This window comes from Pseudopodoces humilis, chromosome 18, assembly GCF_049639895.1.
Source record: "Pseudopodoces humilis isolate 2021_Gansu_Grassland_sample_001 chromosome 18, ASM4963989v1, whole genome shotgun sequence".
Classification (NCBI taxonomy): domain Eukaryota; kingdom Metazoa; phylum Chordata; class Aves; order Passeriformes; family Paridae; genus Pseudopodoces; species Pseudopodoces humilis.
Window position 1 is genome coordinate 16,638,271 of NC_142217.1, and position 17,200 is coordinate 16,655,470.

The window sequence follows — 17,200 nt, forward strand, 5'->3', positions numbered from 1 at the left end:
CTCCCATCCCAGCAGGGATCTCCAGCAGGCCTGCAGTCTCTGGGCTTGACAAGGTAACAAAGAGTTAGACAGGATTTTGGGGTGGAATTGTTCCCTGGGAGGGTGGGCAGGCCCTGGCACAGATTCCCAGAGAAGTTGTGGCTGCCCCAGATCCCTGGCAGTGCCCAAGGCCAGGTTGGAGCTCCATGACAGTGGAACGTGTCCCTGCCCATGGAGCTGGATGATTTTTAAGGTCCCTCCCAACCCAAACAATGCTGTGATTCCATGACTTACCAGATCAGGAATTTAAAGACAGGTTAATTCTAAAAGTATAAACACACAATGCACCGGCAAGACAAAGCAAATTGAGGAAATCTCTGGAGAAACCATTCCCCACTTCCTTATTTTTTTTCTGCTGGCTATAAGGGAAAAAAAGTCGCAGCCTGTATTTTATCAATTAATCAAAATTTCTGGTTTAAAGATATTATTTGTATTGATCCGCACCCAATAATCCTATATTTTTACCAGCAGAAAGCTGGCTTGAGCCATTTTCTTCATTTATACTGAATACAAAATTATATTTTATAAAATCAATATCCTTCACTTCTGCGTCATAAAAAACTTTACTCCTGATGAGTAATTTTATAACCCCAAGGTCACGGCTATTGGAAGTTTTTAGTGTAGCCTGACAAATTCTCTGTGTTGACTCTGTATTACAGGATCTTTCATGTCTTCAATTAAACAGCTGAAAATGGATCCCACCTGTGCTCTCGTATTTATTGCGTCACTAAAATCCGTGATAATTATCCCGTGCTGATGACAAACAGGATGCCAGGGAACTGACAGCCTGGGTGGTTTTCTTTTTCTTTTTAGGTCGCTTTTTATACAGTATGATCCATGGATCTAACTTTGTTTCGTAGGCTTGATGTCTCCACTAAATGGAATATGGCATTTTTTTCTGTCGGTTCTGTTGTTTTCATTATCTCAAGCTAAGGAACAAGCAGAAGATAATGAGCCTGCTGATAGGATCCTAATCAAATGGGAAGGAGAACCTGGATACTGGCTGGGAAATGCTGGCAAATGTACAACTCTCATTCTTACAGCCATGACTGCAATGTAAAACAGGGGAAAATAAAAAATCCCTGGGATGAGACCTGTGGGGTGTCCACTGCTGGAGAAGGTGACAAATCAGAACTCCAGCCCAGGGGCTTGCAGGGCTTGAGCTGGTCCAGTATCTCAGCAAGGTTCTGGTGGGACACAAGCACCTGCTGCAGCGGAGCCTTGCAGAACCCACCGGCATCTTGGGCATGGGTAGGTCCCCACTTCCAGTGGGTTTTGTCCAGGTGGAGCTGCTTTTCTCCCACAGGCACAAAGGGCAGGTGAAACCTGACTCTGCCGTGTCCCCTCCAGGCCTTTGTTCCATTTCAAAGCCACCAGAACAAGGGTGCTGTTGTGTCTCTCCTCGCCTCCCCATAATCACCGGGAAAGGTTTGCTTTGTGGTCCGCTTCCATTCCTATTTTCAATGTACATTTGGAGGGGGAAAAAGAGCTGCTTTTTACTTTCCCAGGATAGCTGCTGCTGGGAAGACGTTATCAGGACCATCGTGACAGGGTGCACAAAGGCAGGGGACAAAGCGGGACTGCAGCTCTTTCCGTCTGAGATGTCTGATTAGATGCTGAATTTGTGACTTGCAGATACTGAGCCGAGGACTCTTTGATGGGCATACCTGTCTCAGGTGACACTGTGAATTCTGCCATTCATACAGCACATGGCACCTCAGGGACAGCCAGGGACTTCTGTGCTTACTGCAAACAAGTAACACCTATTTTTTTGTGTTTATATCCAACAAATGTCTAACCTGCCTTTATCCCGCTGGTTTATGATGCCAGCTGATTCTCCCAGTCAGGAATTCTTAATACAAGCACTGGAGAGCATCTGCAGAAACAAATGTTGCTCAACTTGTATCCTGCTTTCCTCCTCAGCTGACCTCAAAGCGGTCTCAAAAAGAGATCAGCATCGTTATCTCCCTTTGACAACTGGGAAAACAGAGGTGAGAGAAAGGCCAGAAGAGGTTTCCTAAAATCCACGTGCCACGCAGAACCAGCTCCCGCGGGAGAGCAAGAGTGTTAATTCAGTGTTTTTCTGATCTAGTGCTTGATCCCTGAAAGCTCCAAGTGATTTTTAATTCTGCAGCACTTCAGCGGCACTTGCCACTCTGCCGATTGAGCCTGTGATTGGCAGAGCCTTCCCATACACGGCTGCAAATTGCCCAGTCCCTGCTAATTAGGCCTCTATTCGTGAATAGATTTATTTAAATTACACTCATTGGCATGGTCAAGGAGTGCAAATGCCATTTCGTAATTCACTTTAGCGATTTGTTAAGTGACTATCAGTACACTTTGCAGTTCAGGGGAAGAAAGTCCAGCACTAGCAGGGACATTTCAGAAATCATTTCCAAAACCAGAGCAATATAAAAATATTTGCTCTGTGCATTTTCCGCTGCCCGCAGCGTTTACTGAGAGGGCTCATTGAATATTTATACATCCTTAGGACCTAAAGAACTGGTAAAATGGAGAGGGCAGACGTGTAATTTTATGTAATTGGCCTGACTGAATGCATTAAAAGCAGCAGATTATTGCAAGTGCTCAGTGTTGGGTGTTTTTGGCTGATACCTGAATGGCAGAGCCTCGGGAGTAGCGATGGACATCTTCAGCAGCAATGCAGGTGCTGATGCAGCCAACAGGTGCTCGGTGTGTGTTTAGGGATATTTAATCTCAATTTCTCCAGGTCTTTGTTCAGCTCTCACTCCAGCCTGCTTCTCCCCTGTCCATCCCAGCGCTGTTTCAGTGGAGTTTCCTCGCTCTGAGCAGCACCACCAGTACCTGCAGCATGGAAAAACACAACAACCCGCAGCCTTGCTGTAAAATTAGCCTGACCCATGGCTGGTTCCCACCTCATCTGGGATAATTCTGCCTTCTTGGAGCCAGGGAAGATGCCAAGGCCTGAGGCTGGTGCACGCAGGTGGCAGCAGCAGGAGCCTGCAGGGAGCTCAGACCCCAAAATGGGTGTGAGCAAACAGAACTACGTGCCAAGGGCTCTGCTGGGAATGCCAACAGCTCTCTCTGCACAAGAAAAGCTCCATTTCTGGCAAAGACAAAAATAAAAAATAAAAGCAAGCTATTTTTTTAAGGTGTAAATCTCTGTGGCTGCTCTTCTCATGGGCAGGGAGGGAATGACATTCCCAGGGCTGAAGCCTGGCGCTGCACCGCTCCCCTCCCTCCCTCCCGGGCAGTGTTTGGGTGCCTGCTCATCAGCGAGCTCATTTCCTCATGATTCCATCACTAATTAATCCCTTCTGCAGCAGTGGTGGAGCAGGAATGTCACGAAAAGGATGAGGCACAACCCGGAGAGGAACAGGAGCCATCACCACCAGCCCCTGCACCAAAATCTGCTGCCCTGAGGTGCCAGGGAAGAGTGACAGCCCAATTTCAGCTCAAATCTGAGCCCTTCTGGATCATTACTAAGCAGTCAGCTTATTTTCAGTGAATAATTAGCAAATAAACTTATCCCAGAACTAACCTGTGTTGCTTTCCTTCCAAAAAAGCAGAGTAAGATGCCCATATAGGAACTCACTGCTTGAAAGTACTGGCACAAGGCTTTTTCTCTTCAATTTTCTCACTTTTTTGAAGCTCAGGCTTTGATTGCCCAAGATTTAAAGCCTTCAGTCTGCTGTTTAACTTGACTGAGACTACAGAAATTCAAAATTCTTCTTTTTAGAGCCTTCAGGCTATAGAGAATAACTTTTCCTGCACATAATTCCAAAATAATGTGAGCTCAGTGAAGTGACTTGGATTTTCATCACTTTCCCTGAGACCAGAATTTCCTCCTCTCTCTCTCTGAGCAAACAAGTGATGAATATTTTCCAACAAAACATCATGAATTAAAACACACAACAATTAAAAATAGTTTTAGTGACAGCTCCCTGACACAGAGGAAGAATGCATTGAGGGGGGAAGAAAAGAAGATATTTAGCATTGTTGGCTGCTATTCAGACACTTCCAGCCATTCAAATCCATTAAACCAAACCCAAATTATATCTGGATTTCAGCTGGAGACACATGAGGCTGAGCAGTACCAATTAGGACACATGGGATGAGCATCTCCCAATGACAATACTGGGAAAAACCCTTCCAACCTCCAGTTGCTTCAGTTTCCAACCAAGCCTAAGACTTGATCCCTGCATGGAGGAAAACTTAGGATACAATTCCCAAAGACATATGGAGTTGGCTGTAAAAGAAAACTGGGATATTAGAGTAAACCAAATTTTTTCCTCACCACAGAACAGTGAAGGGAACAGCAGAGAAATCCAAAGGGCCCATCCAAGCTAAACTTTCCAGCACAAATCCACCTTTGATCTCCTGGCTGAGCATTTGGCCCTGGCCTGGTGGTGGCAGGGCTCCCGCTGCCTCCGAGAGCCAGGACTGCATCCAGCCCTTCCGAGGGAATCGTGTGTAAACATTTCCACAGCCCTCCTGGCTGCCTGTCAGGCAGCTCGTTAGCAAACTCCTGCAGACCCACACTGACATTTGGAGGGTTTATCCATTAGAAAAACAAAACCTCCCCTGAAAGCCCGTTCAAAGTGCAAAGGTACGAGAATTGATCAAAACAGGACTGGATCGCAAAATTCTCCCTTAAGAAAATGAACGCTAGAGGTCAATCTAACAACTTGTCCCGGAAATATATATCCCTGGAATAAAATATTACAGACTGCTGTGTGCTGTGCTCTAACTACCTCCAGACCCACTGGCTCGGCCCACATCTAACAAGGGTTTCCTCTGTCCTGTTGGATTTGCTCTTGTCTCGCTCTCCATTAGCATTTCCTTTCTGGAGCTCTCCCACACGGTCGCTGTCCCGAGTCACAGAGCTCCCTGATGCACTGAACTCCCTGTTTATGGAAGGAAAGGGGGAATTGGGCTTGTGTGAGGAGGCTGGAGGCCAAATGTGTCCCTGATGGAGCTCCACTGCAGCTCGAGTTCGACTGAGGATGAGGGCAGGAGCAAAGGAGCAGCCAGCGCTGTGCAGGTGAAAACCCCTCCAGCTCAGGATCCCATCTCACAGACAAATCCTGGAATGGTTCGGGTCGGAAGGGATCTTAAAGCTCACAAAGTGCCATGGGCAGAGACACCTTCCACTATCCCAGCTTGCCCCAAGCCCTGTCCAGCCTGGCCTTGGGCACTTCCAGGGACCGGCAGCCACAAACCCATGGTTTCAAGGAGGCAGCAGGGAACAGGGAACAGGGCTGGGATGCAAGGGGTGGGCTTGGGACTTCCAGACTTCAAATCTGATTCCCTTCCAATGCATCTCCCATCTAACAGCAGCAGAATGACTTCATTCCTGCACCTCGTGCTTTCCTCATCTCACCTCCCATGCTCAGATTCTGGAGGACCTTGAGACTATAAACTCCTGCAGACTATTTATGCTTAAAATCAGTTTTGGTTGGGCTTTTTTTTACTTTACCACTCTGAAATGCCCAACATTCCAATTCCAGCCAGTTTCTTCCTCCCCCTTCCCTGTTCTTATCACCAGAAATAAGACACAGCCCTGCCAGCCTGTTCCAGCCTCCCCATTGCCACCTTCCTCAGCAAATCCCAAATTCCCCTCCACAAACCTCCTGCCTCAGACAGACTCGATGCCTCCACTGGTGATCCAAGACACAAAAGTCAAGCCAGTTGAAAGCTCAGACCCAGCAGAGAGCGAATTTAAGAACAAGATCTCTGCCACTGCTGTGCTGCTCCCCGAGCGCTCTGTGCTGAAGCGGGGCCAAATCGCGGCTCTTTCTGCCCACAGCCGGATCCTACAACCCCGAGTAACGCCGAGGAGTAACATTTATTCACACACAGGGGCTCTGTGCAGCGGGGCTGCCAAGCCCTGGCCCCGGCTGAGCTTTTCGTGAGCGAGCAGCTCCATATGGCAGCGCCGGCTCCTCACTCAGCAGCTCGCCTCCTGCCAGCTCCTCTCAGTGCAAACGGCCCAGCGCAGCAGAAATGTTCCAGCTCCACCTTCGCCTTACAATTACCTTTCCAAACCTGCCAGATGAATTCCTTAAAATTCTTCCAGGGAGTTTCTTGCTGCCTGGATGAGCGCAGCGGTTCTGGCTGCAGCCAGCGATGCTCCCCGAGCCATTCCCAGGTGGAAGTGTCTGCCAGGCCAAATCCAGAGGGTATCTGGCCTGAGTGCCCAGCTCCTCAGAGCCCAGCACAGCCAGAGCCTGCCACAGAGGTGATGGAAATGCTTCTTTTTAAAGCAACCTGGCTCTAACACAGAGCTGAAGCTTCTGCAGGGACTCATCTCTGAGCTCTTCCCAAATAATGCAGGCACAGGAGAGATTTGGGAGGGGTATGAGCATGGCTGGGACAGCAGTGGATGCCTTGTGCCACTGGTGTGCATTAACACCTTCTCCTCAAGGCATAAAAACTGGGCAGAACTGGACAGGAAACCTCCATTTCTGGGGCACTGGGTGCCTCACCTTGGCAGTTTTTCATCTGTTGAAATGCACAAGATGCAATCCCTTGGCCAGTGCCCTTCCCAGTGCCCCCATTCACCCCCATGCCCTGGGAGGTGGCTCCCCCAAAGGCTGCCTGCCCAGAGGCCCTTCCCAAGGACCAACAGCAGCACAGCCCTCAGTGCCACCACCCCATGGCTCTGGGCATGTGGCAAAGCCAGCAGTGACACCAGAGGGGTGAAAGCCACAGAAACACCTGAAATGACGTGGCCTTACCCCAGGTTAGCCCACTTTCAGTTTATGGATCCTCAGAGCCTCAGCACGTGCAGTTCCTGCCAAATCAATATCTGCATCTTCCTGGTGAATGATTGTGTCAGTGGGACGTTAATGGGGCACAGTGCTCGTGGTGTTGAGGCTTTTTTTTTTTTGTCAACGAAGCAAAGTCATTAGTTTTCCTCCCCCTTCCCCCCTCGCCAGCCTTCCCAAATGCACAAAATGGGCTCCAGACCCACCTCCTACAAGGAAATGAGAACCAGCCCCAGAGGATCACCCAGCAAGAAGCCTCTGTTCGGAGATCTGACGCCTCTTCAAAGCCAGGGGAGCAAATGTGCTCCTACCTCCTCTGATTTATGAGGAACGGCTGCATCACCGATGCGGGGGAAACGCTTAAACGCTACCAGAGGGAAGGGAACGGAGCCCTGGCTGCCTGCTCTGAATAACCCCGCTCTTCAGGAGAGTTTGTTTTCATCTAATTAGATTTCTATTGCATTTTAAAGGAAAACAAACAACCTGGAGACTGCAGCACATGCTGCTGGATGTTTCCCTGGCTAGGAAAATAAACACCAGGGTGGCGCCGCCGAGGGCAGGAGGGATGTGCCAAGGGGGGCTCTCGGATGGCACGTGGCACCAGCTGGCCTGTGACCGTGTCCCCACACACGAGGGAATGTGGGTAAAGCAGGTGGCTTCCCAGAAACAGCCAACATCCCCTCAGCTGGAGGCAGGAGCAAAGCCAGAGGCACCGGCAGCCAGGAAAGGCAGGAGGGAGGTTTAAGTGAGGGGCACAGCCCAGGGGTGGTTTTCTCCCTTCCTTTCTCTGTTGAAAAATTCTGGGTGTAAATCGTTCTGTGTGTTTGGTTTTAATTTCTGCTGCTGCCCCACTGTTATTTATGCTCTTGAAATATAACAGCAGGCACATGGAGAGCGTGGTGTTCATGAAATACAGCCCAATGCCCAGAGTGTTTATCGACCAGTGCAGTAAATAATTCCAACAAGCACAACTCATCCGAGAGAGCAGGGCCATGGATGAAGGCTGCCCATCTGCCAGGGCCCTTCCAAGGCTGCCAGATCTGCTCCAGAAATGCTCTTTTCCATCTAAAATGAAGCCAAGAAAGCCAAGTGCAGCTCCCAGGTGGGTCCTGGTGGCAGCTGTGCCCTGGGCTGGCAGCATGGCCAGTGCTGCAGGGACATTCCTGGGGACACCTGTGCCCACCGCGGGATGCTCCCAGTTCATGCCAGGAGCACTTTAACAGAAAACAACTGCTCCACTGCATCCAGGCTGGAGCAGAGGCAGCCAAGGGACACAGCCACACCAGGAGCTGGATGCCCACAGCACCCTCAGCGCTCCAGAACAGCCAGGAGGTCACGGCTTGAAATAAAAGCTCTCTGCAAGGACCTGATTTGGTTTGATGGTTGAGGAGAAGGCAGCAGTAACAGCCCTGGATAAGCAGTCACTCAATTAACATAGGTAACGCCTGTGGAATTTATTGAACACCTGAATTCTTGTTTTTTTTCCAGGGGAAAGGCCAGAGGGGACTCTACATGATGCTTCCATACAGAGATGGGTCTCTCAGCCATCCCAAGGATTCCCCTGTCCTGCAGCACAGAGAGCCCTGGAAGGCTCAGCACAAGGCTGAGGATTTAGTGCTGCTACACTGGGACTCATTTATCTTCCCTCCGAGGTGAACCCACACCATCCTCAAGGACGGGAGCTTAACGAGCAGAGAGGAAGATCTGAACCAGATCTTGACCTGATCTCAATCACTCAGCTGCTCTGAACCAAGCAGGGCTGATTTATGCCAATGTCCTGGCCCCAGCAGTGCTCACCCACCCCGGGCAGAGCTCTCCCAGCAGCCCAGTGCAGAGCCCCGAAGGGACATCAACACTGGGATTCCATCCTGGGACACTCACTCCAGCTATTGCACCGCTGACATCGGCAGCATGAGGACCCTGGGGGTAAAATAAAACCCCTCAGGAGGGGCTGTGCTGCAGCAAACCCTGCCCTGGGTGTCCCAGGGTGCCCACCCCTGCAGGGCACAGTGCCTGTGTTTAGGGGAGACCTCAGCACCTGTGGGACTGACTGACCCCAGCCAGCTCCTCTGGGCTTTGCTGCCAAAATATCACTGCCCAGAGGGGATAACCTGGCATCAAACTCACGTGTCAGCCACGAAGCCAGGCTGGGAAAAGGCCCCTGATCAGAGATCCCCCAGATGCTGCAGTGACACCCCCAGTGCTGCTGCCAGTTCATCTCGGGGCAGCATTGCCGAGCAGGGTGGTGCCCAGCACAGCACAAAGGACACTTTCAGCACTTTTACCCGTGGGCAATCGGCAGGGAACAGCTCCTTCAGTTTAACTGGAGCCTGAGACACCCTGGAAACCCAGAGTCACGAAGCTGGGATCCCCAAATCCAGGCAGCACGAGGTGCCTGCGGCTCTGCCGCCAGCCAAGCCCCTCACTTTGCAGCACACACCAGGGCCTTTTACCTTCCCAGGCCCCTCTTGCTCCACAGGGAAATCAAATGTCCCGTCCAACCTGCCCTGGACACTCCCAGGGATCCAGGGACAGCCACAGCTTCTCTGGGAATTCCATCCCAGCCCCTCCCCACCCTCCCAGCCAGGAATTCCTTCCCAATATCCCATCCATCCCTGCCCTCTGGCAGTGGGGAACCATTCCCTGTGTCCTGTCCCTCCATCCCTCAGCCCAAATCCCTCTCCAGCTCTCCTGGAGCTCCTTTGGTCCCTGGAATGAGCTCTGAGGCCTCCCTGAAGCCTTCTCCAGTCCTGGAAGGCTGCATCCAGGTGGAATTAAATGAAAACAAATGCACTTTAAGCTTAAAACTCAAGAACTTTTGCAGCTTGGGACTACAGAAACAGCACAAAAAAGTAGACACCCACTGACCCCATTTCCAGCCCAGCACCTGCTCCTTCCCACCACCCAGGAGACTCTCCCAACCCCACACACTTTGCAACACCTTCCACTCCCTGCAAAACATCTCAGCTCACCGCCACGGCTGGGAGCACAAGTCACCCCCACACAGCTGGGGCTGGCAGGATGAGGGGACCAGCACTCCCCAGCACCCCAAACCCCTCGGATCCCCAGCACAGCAACTCCACCTTGGCTCACTCCCCACGCAGGAGCCGCTTGCCAAGTCCAGACTTGGATCTAGCAGCAGACTTTTGTGCTTTGGCTCATGGATCCTGCAAACAAGAGCTTTAATCACTGCTTGCTTTTATGCGCCGAGAGCCAAAATTGTCTTGTTAAGTACAGTAAGTGATCAGTACTCACAGCACAGAACGTTTCAATGGCTGCTTGTGTGGGTAATTATTCCAGGCTTGCCTCTCTTCCCCTCTGGAGAAAAATTACGGAATGTGGAAATTATTGCGAAGCCTCTCCGCACTTGGAATGTTTTCCGCCGGTTCCTTCAGCCCGTGCCTGGATTTTTGCCCCTTGCTGGGGGATGCCCATCCCTGGGCAGGCTGCTCCAGGATCTCACAGCTGGGCTTTCCTCACACAGAATAACCTGTCCTAAAGGTAACAGGAGGCTCAGCCTTGCCTCGCCCCTCTCTGAGCACAGCACACATCAGCCAGGCCTAGCAAACATTGATTTAATTTGGTTTTCCCCCATTTTCCCCAGCATCCCTAAATGGAAGTGTGGATCCGTGCTTGGGACCCCAGCTGTGCCATGGCCCCAGGCAGGAGCCTTTCCCTCCCAGCCCTCTCTAATATTACACTATTAAAGTTGCCTTTTGGCTTTTATTAGGGTTTTTTTTCCCAGAGATAAAAGCAGGCTGTGGGAGCAGAGGGAGCCCCAGCAATATCCATGTCCTTGGAGCTGACAGAGTGGGGAACCTCAAGCTGGGAATGCTGTGGTGAGGTTGGGACATGCAGAGGAGGAGGGGGATGAGGAGGATGGAGCTCAGATGTGCACCCTCAGCCCCAACTTGGATGAAGGGAGCAGGAGAGCAAACTGCAGGGATGCTCCCTGCTCCAGTAGTCAGGGGATGTTTTTCTGGAAAAGGGGGAGCAAAACACTCCCAGCACACTTGGAGCTGGGTCTTCATCACCTCCTCTGCAAATGCAGCTGGAGGCTGAACCTCAGCAGGAGGTTTTGGGCACCAATAAATCTCCTGGTGAAACAGGGACAGGACCCCAGAGTCCCCATCCCACTCTCACAGCCCGTGGGCAGCTCTGTTTTTGCCTCCAAGAAGATTTTGGGCAATTCCAGCACAGGATGGAGGAAGGAAAAGCTCTGGGAGGATTGGGGTGAGCAGATAAAGCCAAAAGAGGTGGGATAAGTCCCCAGGAAGTTTCAGCAGTAACACCTCAGTGCAGGTTTTTGTCTGTCCCCAGCTGGCAGGAGGGAGATGCTGCCATTCCAAATCCCATTTCTGCAGGTTGATTCCAGCAGGAGGAACAGGACAGCTCCAGAGGAGAGCTCTGGCTGCCCCATGGCACCCCCAGCACCCTGTGCCAGGATCCCACAGCTGCCACACAGGATCTCCAGTGCTCCAGGTGTAGCTTTGCCCTCAGAGCTCCCCACAGCCCAGTGCTGGTTCCTGTCACCAATATCCACCCTGGGCTGGATCAGGCATTCCCAAAGCAGCTGGATCAGGCATTCCCAATCCAGCTGGACCAGGTATTCCCAAAGCAGTGTTTGGCTGCTGGTGACACACCTGTCCCCTCCAGCCCGTGCTGGTGCCACTGGCACACACCCCCCTCCAGCTGCTCCAGGGGCTGCAAGAGCTGCATTCAACACATTTGGGTGCAGAAACCAGCTTAGAAAAAAGAGTTTCTCCCTTGGGAGATGCAGGGCTCTCCTTGTCCTCTCCAGCAAGGCACAGACCCACTTTTTTCTGCCCCATTTTTCCAAAGGGGTGAGGGACCAGGAGCCATCGCACACGCACAGGGCTGACAGGAAGAGAGTCACTCCCTCCTAAACCACTCCAATATGGCAAGGCAATGTTAACCAGCTGGGAAAGTTCTTTAAAGACCTTTAATTAAAGGCTGGCTGTTGCACAGGCCCCCTTCCTATCCCCACCAGCAGCGTTTCCCAGTTTCCCGGCCTCTCTCCCGCTGCCCTCCATCCCTCACACTTTCCTTCCCTCTGGCATCTGCCAGCAGCGTGCTGTGGCTGCCAGGGGGGGTCTTCAGCAATCAGCCATCAGATGGAAGTTTAAACTCAGAGTAAAAGGAAAGAAAAAGGGGGGAAATTAGCTTGCTGTTGATTTCCAGGCGTGGCTGCCAGCTTGGACGGCAGTGCTCGGGCAGAGCTGGCTGTGCCTTCCCAGCAGTGGCTTAGTGATCTGCACCAGCACTCCCAGCCACATAAACTGGGGAAAACGGGGTTGGATCAGCCCTTTCAGCTCCATTCTCTCCTCCAACACCAGCTGTTGGCATCACCATGAGCCAGCCCCAAAGGCTCGAGCCATCCCCCTCCTCCTGCCCATCCCATGTGTGCCCATTCCCCAGGGAAGGAGCAGTGGTGGCAGTGCCCCATCCCATGTGTCCCCTCTACCCCATACCCATGAGGGGTTCCCTGGGGCTCACCTCCTGCCAGGGGAATCCTGCCACCAGAAAGGCATCAATTTATTCTTTTTATTCTTGTGATATAAATTAATTAAGAGAGGCAACGCCTTGCTGCTTCAAATGGGAGCACAAATTTGGCATTTGCACGTGATGGCTGCACACAACCACACCGCTGCAGCTCCCAAAAACAGCAGGAAGGACACCCAACACCCCTGGCAGCAGCCCCCAGTTGCCAGGCAGTGCCAGCTCCTGCTCCCTGAGTGGAAATCCTGCAGGGAAGCTCCAGTGCCTCCTCCCAGCTTTTGTATCCCCCATGGGCCATTCCCCGGCAGCCTCACCTGGGGAATGTGGTGTGGGATAGCTGGGGCCACACATGTGGCAGCAGGGAAGGGGAATGGGGATGGATGGGCATTTCCAGGGAAGAGCAAGACTTTCCCTGTTACAGGTTATAAACATTCAAGATGAAATGTGGGACTGAAAATCAGCCCTGCTGCTCTCCTCATCTCCAGACCCACGCAAAAGCAGGGAAGTTTTAACTTCTTGCTTTTGGAGCTTTTTTTTTTTTTTCTTTCTTCCCTATTTTTGTTCTTTCCCTTCTGTCCTCCTAAATCTGGTATAACAGAAAAAGGAGTAAATAAAAAAAATTTGGAAAGCTTTTCCAGCCCTGCTCTTCCTGGCTTATGAAGTGGAATGGAGAGGGAGGCCCAGAGCACAGGAACCACAAAACTTTGGATAGCTGGATTTTCAAAACAAAACTGGGTCTAGAAATGGAAACTTTGGTTAACTGAGATGGGGATGAAAACTTCATTTCATACTTGGCTGCGAAGCTGGATCTTCATCATCCTCTTGCTCTGGCTCTTCCCCAACCAACCTGGTGCTCCAGGGACATTTTTCCAGCTCCACAAGCACGGGGTGTTTTGCCATCATCTCCTGAGCAAGCAGCTGCCCAAACTCCCTCTGTCCCAGAAAACACCAGCACAGCTCAGCATCCTCTCATTACAACTTTATTCCCAGAGGTTTTGAGCAGGAAGATCCAGCAGTGACACCTGTCCCTGAGCCTCTGTGGGAATTTCAGAGCAATTCCTCCCAGAGGAGCTGTGGCTGCCCCTGGATCCCTGGAATTGTCCAAGGCCAGCTTGGACGGGGCTTGGAGCAGCCTGGGATGGTGAGAGGTTTGATGGGGTGGCACTGGATGGGCTTTAAGGCCCCTCCAACCCAATTCCAGGATTCCATGACCCTGGAGAATGAAATGCCCCACTGGAGAAGTGCTCAATGAGCGCTCGGAATTCCAAGGAATCTCTGCTCAAGCTGAAACCTCCGCGGCAGCACAAGTGGGACAGGGCTGCTGTCACCATCCCGCACTGAAACACTTTCTTTGGAGCGCATCGCTCCACTGGAGCTCTTGAAAGCACCACGAACTCCGCCGAGGTGGATTTAAGCCTGCGCTTGGCTCAGAGCAGGAGCCGGGAGATTTCATCCCCTTCCTACCAAAGCTGGTTTTTTTTGTCTTGATCTAATGAAGTGCAGACTTCACCTGGACAGAGCAGTAAGTGGCTCCTCTCGGAGGCAATGAATACAAATACTTGACCTCGTGAGCTGCGGGGCAGCAATTAGTTTAAGCAGGGGGTTTGTGTAACACTTCAAAAGTCTTAATCCGTGCGGTCAGCCCTGGCACGGTATTTGCCAGAACCCATTGAGTAGTCTTAATGAGTCTGCAAAGCGAGCTTTCAATACATTTTGGGTCGCTTCAGATGCTTTAAATGGCATAGTCTATATGGTATTGTGCGGCTTTAGAAAGGGCCGGGCTTTAAAAAAGTATGGTTCCCTTTCACAGGGCAGACAGAAACCATCTTTAGAGCCGGGACCCTTAACGTTTTGCATATCAATACGGCTGGCGCTGAATGCAGTCACTCAGCTGAGAAATAGGATCACTATCAGCGTTTCCAGGCTTTCACAGGCACTTGGGAAACTTTAAAGCCCTTCGTGGAGAATAATTTGGTCGAATGTCGTGGCTGGAAACAAAACCTAAACAAGCAGAGCGCAGTCCATCATGCGGAGCTGCCAGCGAGGCTGACAAGGGGCTCCAGCCGCTCGACATCCCATCCCCGGCGGGGCGGTGACCCGGGGGGACACGGACCTGGGGGACACAGCCGGGGGACCCGAGCCCATCCCCACAAAAGCTCCATCACCCCCAAGGCTCTGGGATTTCAAGCGGTGCCGGTTTTGTCTCCTCTCACTCCTCCTTGGCAATATCCCGGTTTTTGTCGCTCGCCCGGGAGCGGCACCAGCAGCACCTGGAGCCTGTCCCGGGAATGAACGGGAACGTGTCCGACCTCCCCTGCAGCCCGGAGCATGGGACAGGAAACAAACCGCACCTCCAGGGACTCGAGAGAGGTGCCAGGACCCCAGAGCTGAGCGGGATCAAACCCCAGGGGTGGGTGTGAAAGCAGCCGGAGCTTGGAGAAAAAGGAACGCGGCCCATGGAACATTCCAGAAGTGGTACCCGCTTCCCTCAGCGTGCCCAGGCAGCAGCAGCAGCGAGGAGAGGAGGCACCTCAGCAGCTCGGGGATGCAGGTTTGGGATGCTGCATGATGGAAGAAACCACAGCCAAAGCAGATTTGCGAATAATGCCGGGCCTGAGGGCGCTCCAAAACTCATAATTAGCTCATTAAAGAGACAAATACAAGTCACTAATAAGATCTTAGAGGTTAATTAAATGTTTTCCCCATCTTTAATTTAGGGAAAACTAGTTAGTAGAGATTAAAGTAATTTCTGCAGCCTCCCGTGATGACCCTCGATGGCTGAGGATTTGAAAAACTATTGAGATTATTGAACTGAAAGGGCAGAGTTTGGGTGAATTGTGGAGAAGCTGGAATTTTCCTCCTAAGGGTTAGAAAGGCCCTGCTCTGTCAGCTGGGCCGCTCATGGAACATGGGAAGGTGATCCAGAGCTCCCTCTCCCTAAGCCAGGAGCTGGCATTTATTCAGAACTGCTGCTCTTCATTGTTTTGCTCAGCTGGGAAATTCCTGCAGATTCTTTTACAAAACATCTCCCAGGATTGGGGTTTGCTGCCCAGCCGTCCCCTGATGACTGTGTCACCCCCACAAGCTGGTTCTGCAAAACCCCACTGCCTGCCTGCCCCAGAGGTTTCCAAAGGTTTCCTTTTATCCATGATCCCACAAACCCACCCGGAGCGCTCCCAGTTAACGCAGATCAGCGAGGTTTATATGGAAGAATATTTAATCTGCTCAGGGAGGGGAGAGGGCTCATCTCTGGTTTTATTTCTTAAATATTTCTCTCTACTCCAGAAAAGTCCATTTCTTGCCAGAAAAGGTCCAATATAAATTAGAACGAAGGGAGGAGGGTGCTGGTGGGGTGGCCACAGTGACCACAGGGATCTCTTGACCATGATGCCCATGGGCATCCCTGGACCATGATGACCATGGACATCCCTTCACCATGATGACCATGGGCACCCCTGGACCATGATGACCACGGGCATCCCTTCACCATGATGAACACAGGGATCCCTTGATCATGATGACCATGGGCATCCCTTCACCACGATGACCACAGGGATCCCTTGACCATGATGACCATGGACATCTCTTGACCAAGATGACCACAGGGATCCCTTGACCACGATGACCACAGGGATCCCTTGACCACAGTGACCACAGACATCTCTTGACCACGATGACCGCAAGGATCCCTTGACCACGATGACCACGGACATCCCTGGGCTGCAGTCCTGGCAGCCCAGGTGCCAGCCCGGCAGCGTGCCCTGGTGATGGGCTCAGTCCCACCCGAAATCCTGCCCTGTCATCTGATAAAACTTCATGTTGAAGGGTCTGTAGAACTCCCGCAGGCGCTGCACCACCTGCCCGTCGATTTTGGGATGCGGCCGCCCCTTGGATTTCCCCAGGCAGCGGGGTTTGCTCCCCCCCTCCGGCTTCTTCAGGCAGGGAAAGCCCTTGGTCTCATTAAAATAGAAATGTTTGTCCGTCACCACCCTCTGGAGCCCCAGGAAGTCCTGGACACGGCCCATCTCCCCGGCAGGGTCGCTGACCAGCCTCTCCCCGCTGACAAAGAGGAATTTGGAGAGCGGGAAGTACTGCAGCCAATTATCCAGGTGCTTGGCATAGATCCCGATCCTCACCGCGCTCCAGCTCGTGTCGATCAGTCCCGTGCTGAGGTTTTTGAAGGCCAGAGCTTGGAAGCTGGGGATGGAGGGGTTTTTGGAGAGGGTCTGCGTGTAGTCCGAGATGGCGCGGGTGACGGGGTTGCGCACCACCACGATCAGCTTCGTGTCCCGGGACATGTTGTAGATGCGCCGCGGGGCCTCCTTGGTGACAAAGTAGCTGGGGGTCTTCTCCATGGTGATCTGTCCCTCCAGGGTCCGAGGCATCAGGCTCCTGAGGAGAGAGGGACACGGTCAGGACCCGATGTCACAACGGGAGGGAAAAAAACCCAAAACCCGGCCAGAAACTCTCGGGGGCTTCCCAACCACAGCCGCGTCTCCCCTTCCCTCCTGCCCCACCTGGTCACACCCCCTGGGCACCTCCTTAATCTTCAGAACCCTTCCTACGACCCCCCGTGCTCCAGCCTCTCTGCCCATCTCAGCATTCCCTTTGTCCCCTCCAGAGTCCATCCCTGTCACTCCAGCAGCATCCACAGGACACCTGCAGGCTGCTCTTCCCCCTTGGAATTCTCCCACAACCCCTTCCCAGCCCTGGAAATCCCAGTTTCAGTGGGTGATGGGTGTCTCAACACGAACATTTCGGGACAAGGCTGGTTTTCATCCCTGCCTCCAGTCAGATTTCATGTCCTGGAGGTTTCAACTCGCCCCGTGGGATTGCAGAGGAAAATCCCGTCACGGGGGTGATGCCCAAGCAGCAGCCGGGGGTGAAGATGC

At 52.2% G+C, this 17,200-nt stretch overlaps 1 protein-coding gene across 1 annotated transcript in view; it reads right to left on the reverse strand.

Annotated features, from left to right (window-relative positions):
- Positions 1-16,081: 16,081 nt before the first annotated feature.
- Positions 16,082-17,200, reverse strand: part of HS3ST6 (heparan sulfate-glucosamine 3-sulfotransferase 6) — a 29,644-nt gene continuing 28,525 nt past the window's right edge. Inside the window, exon 2 of the mRNA XM_005523083.2 lies at positions 16,082-16,700. Coding sequence (XP_005523140.2) covers positions 16,082-16,700 — 619 coding nt within the window. The remainder of the gene's footprint in view (positions 16,701-17,200) is intronic.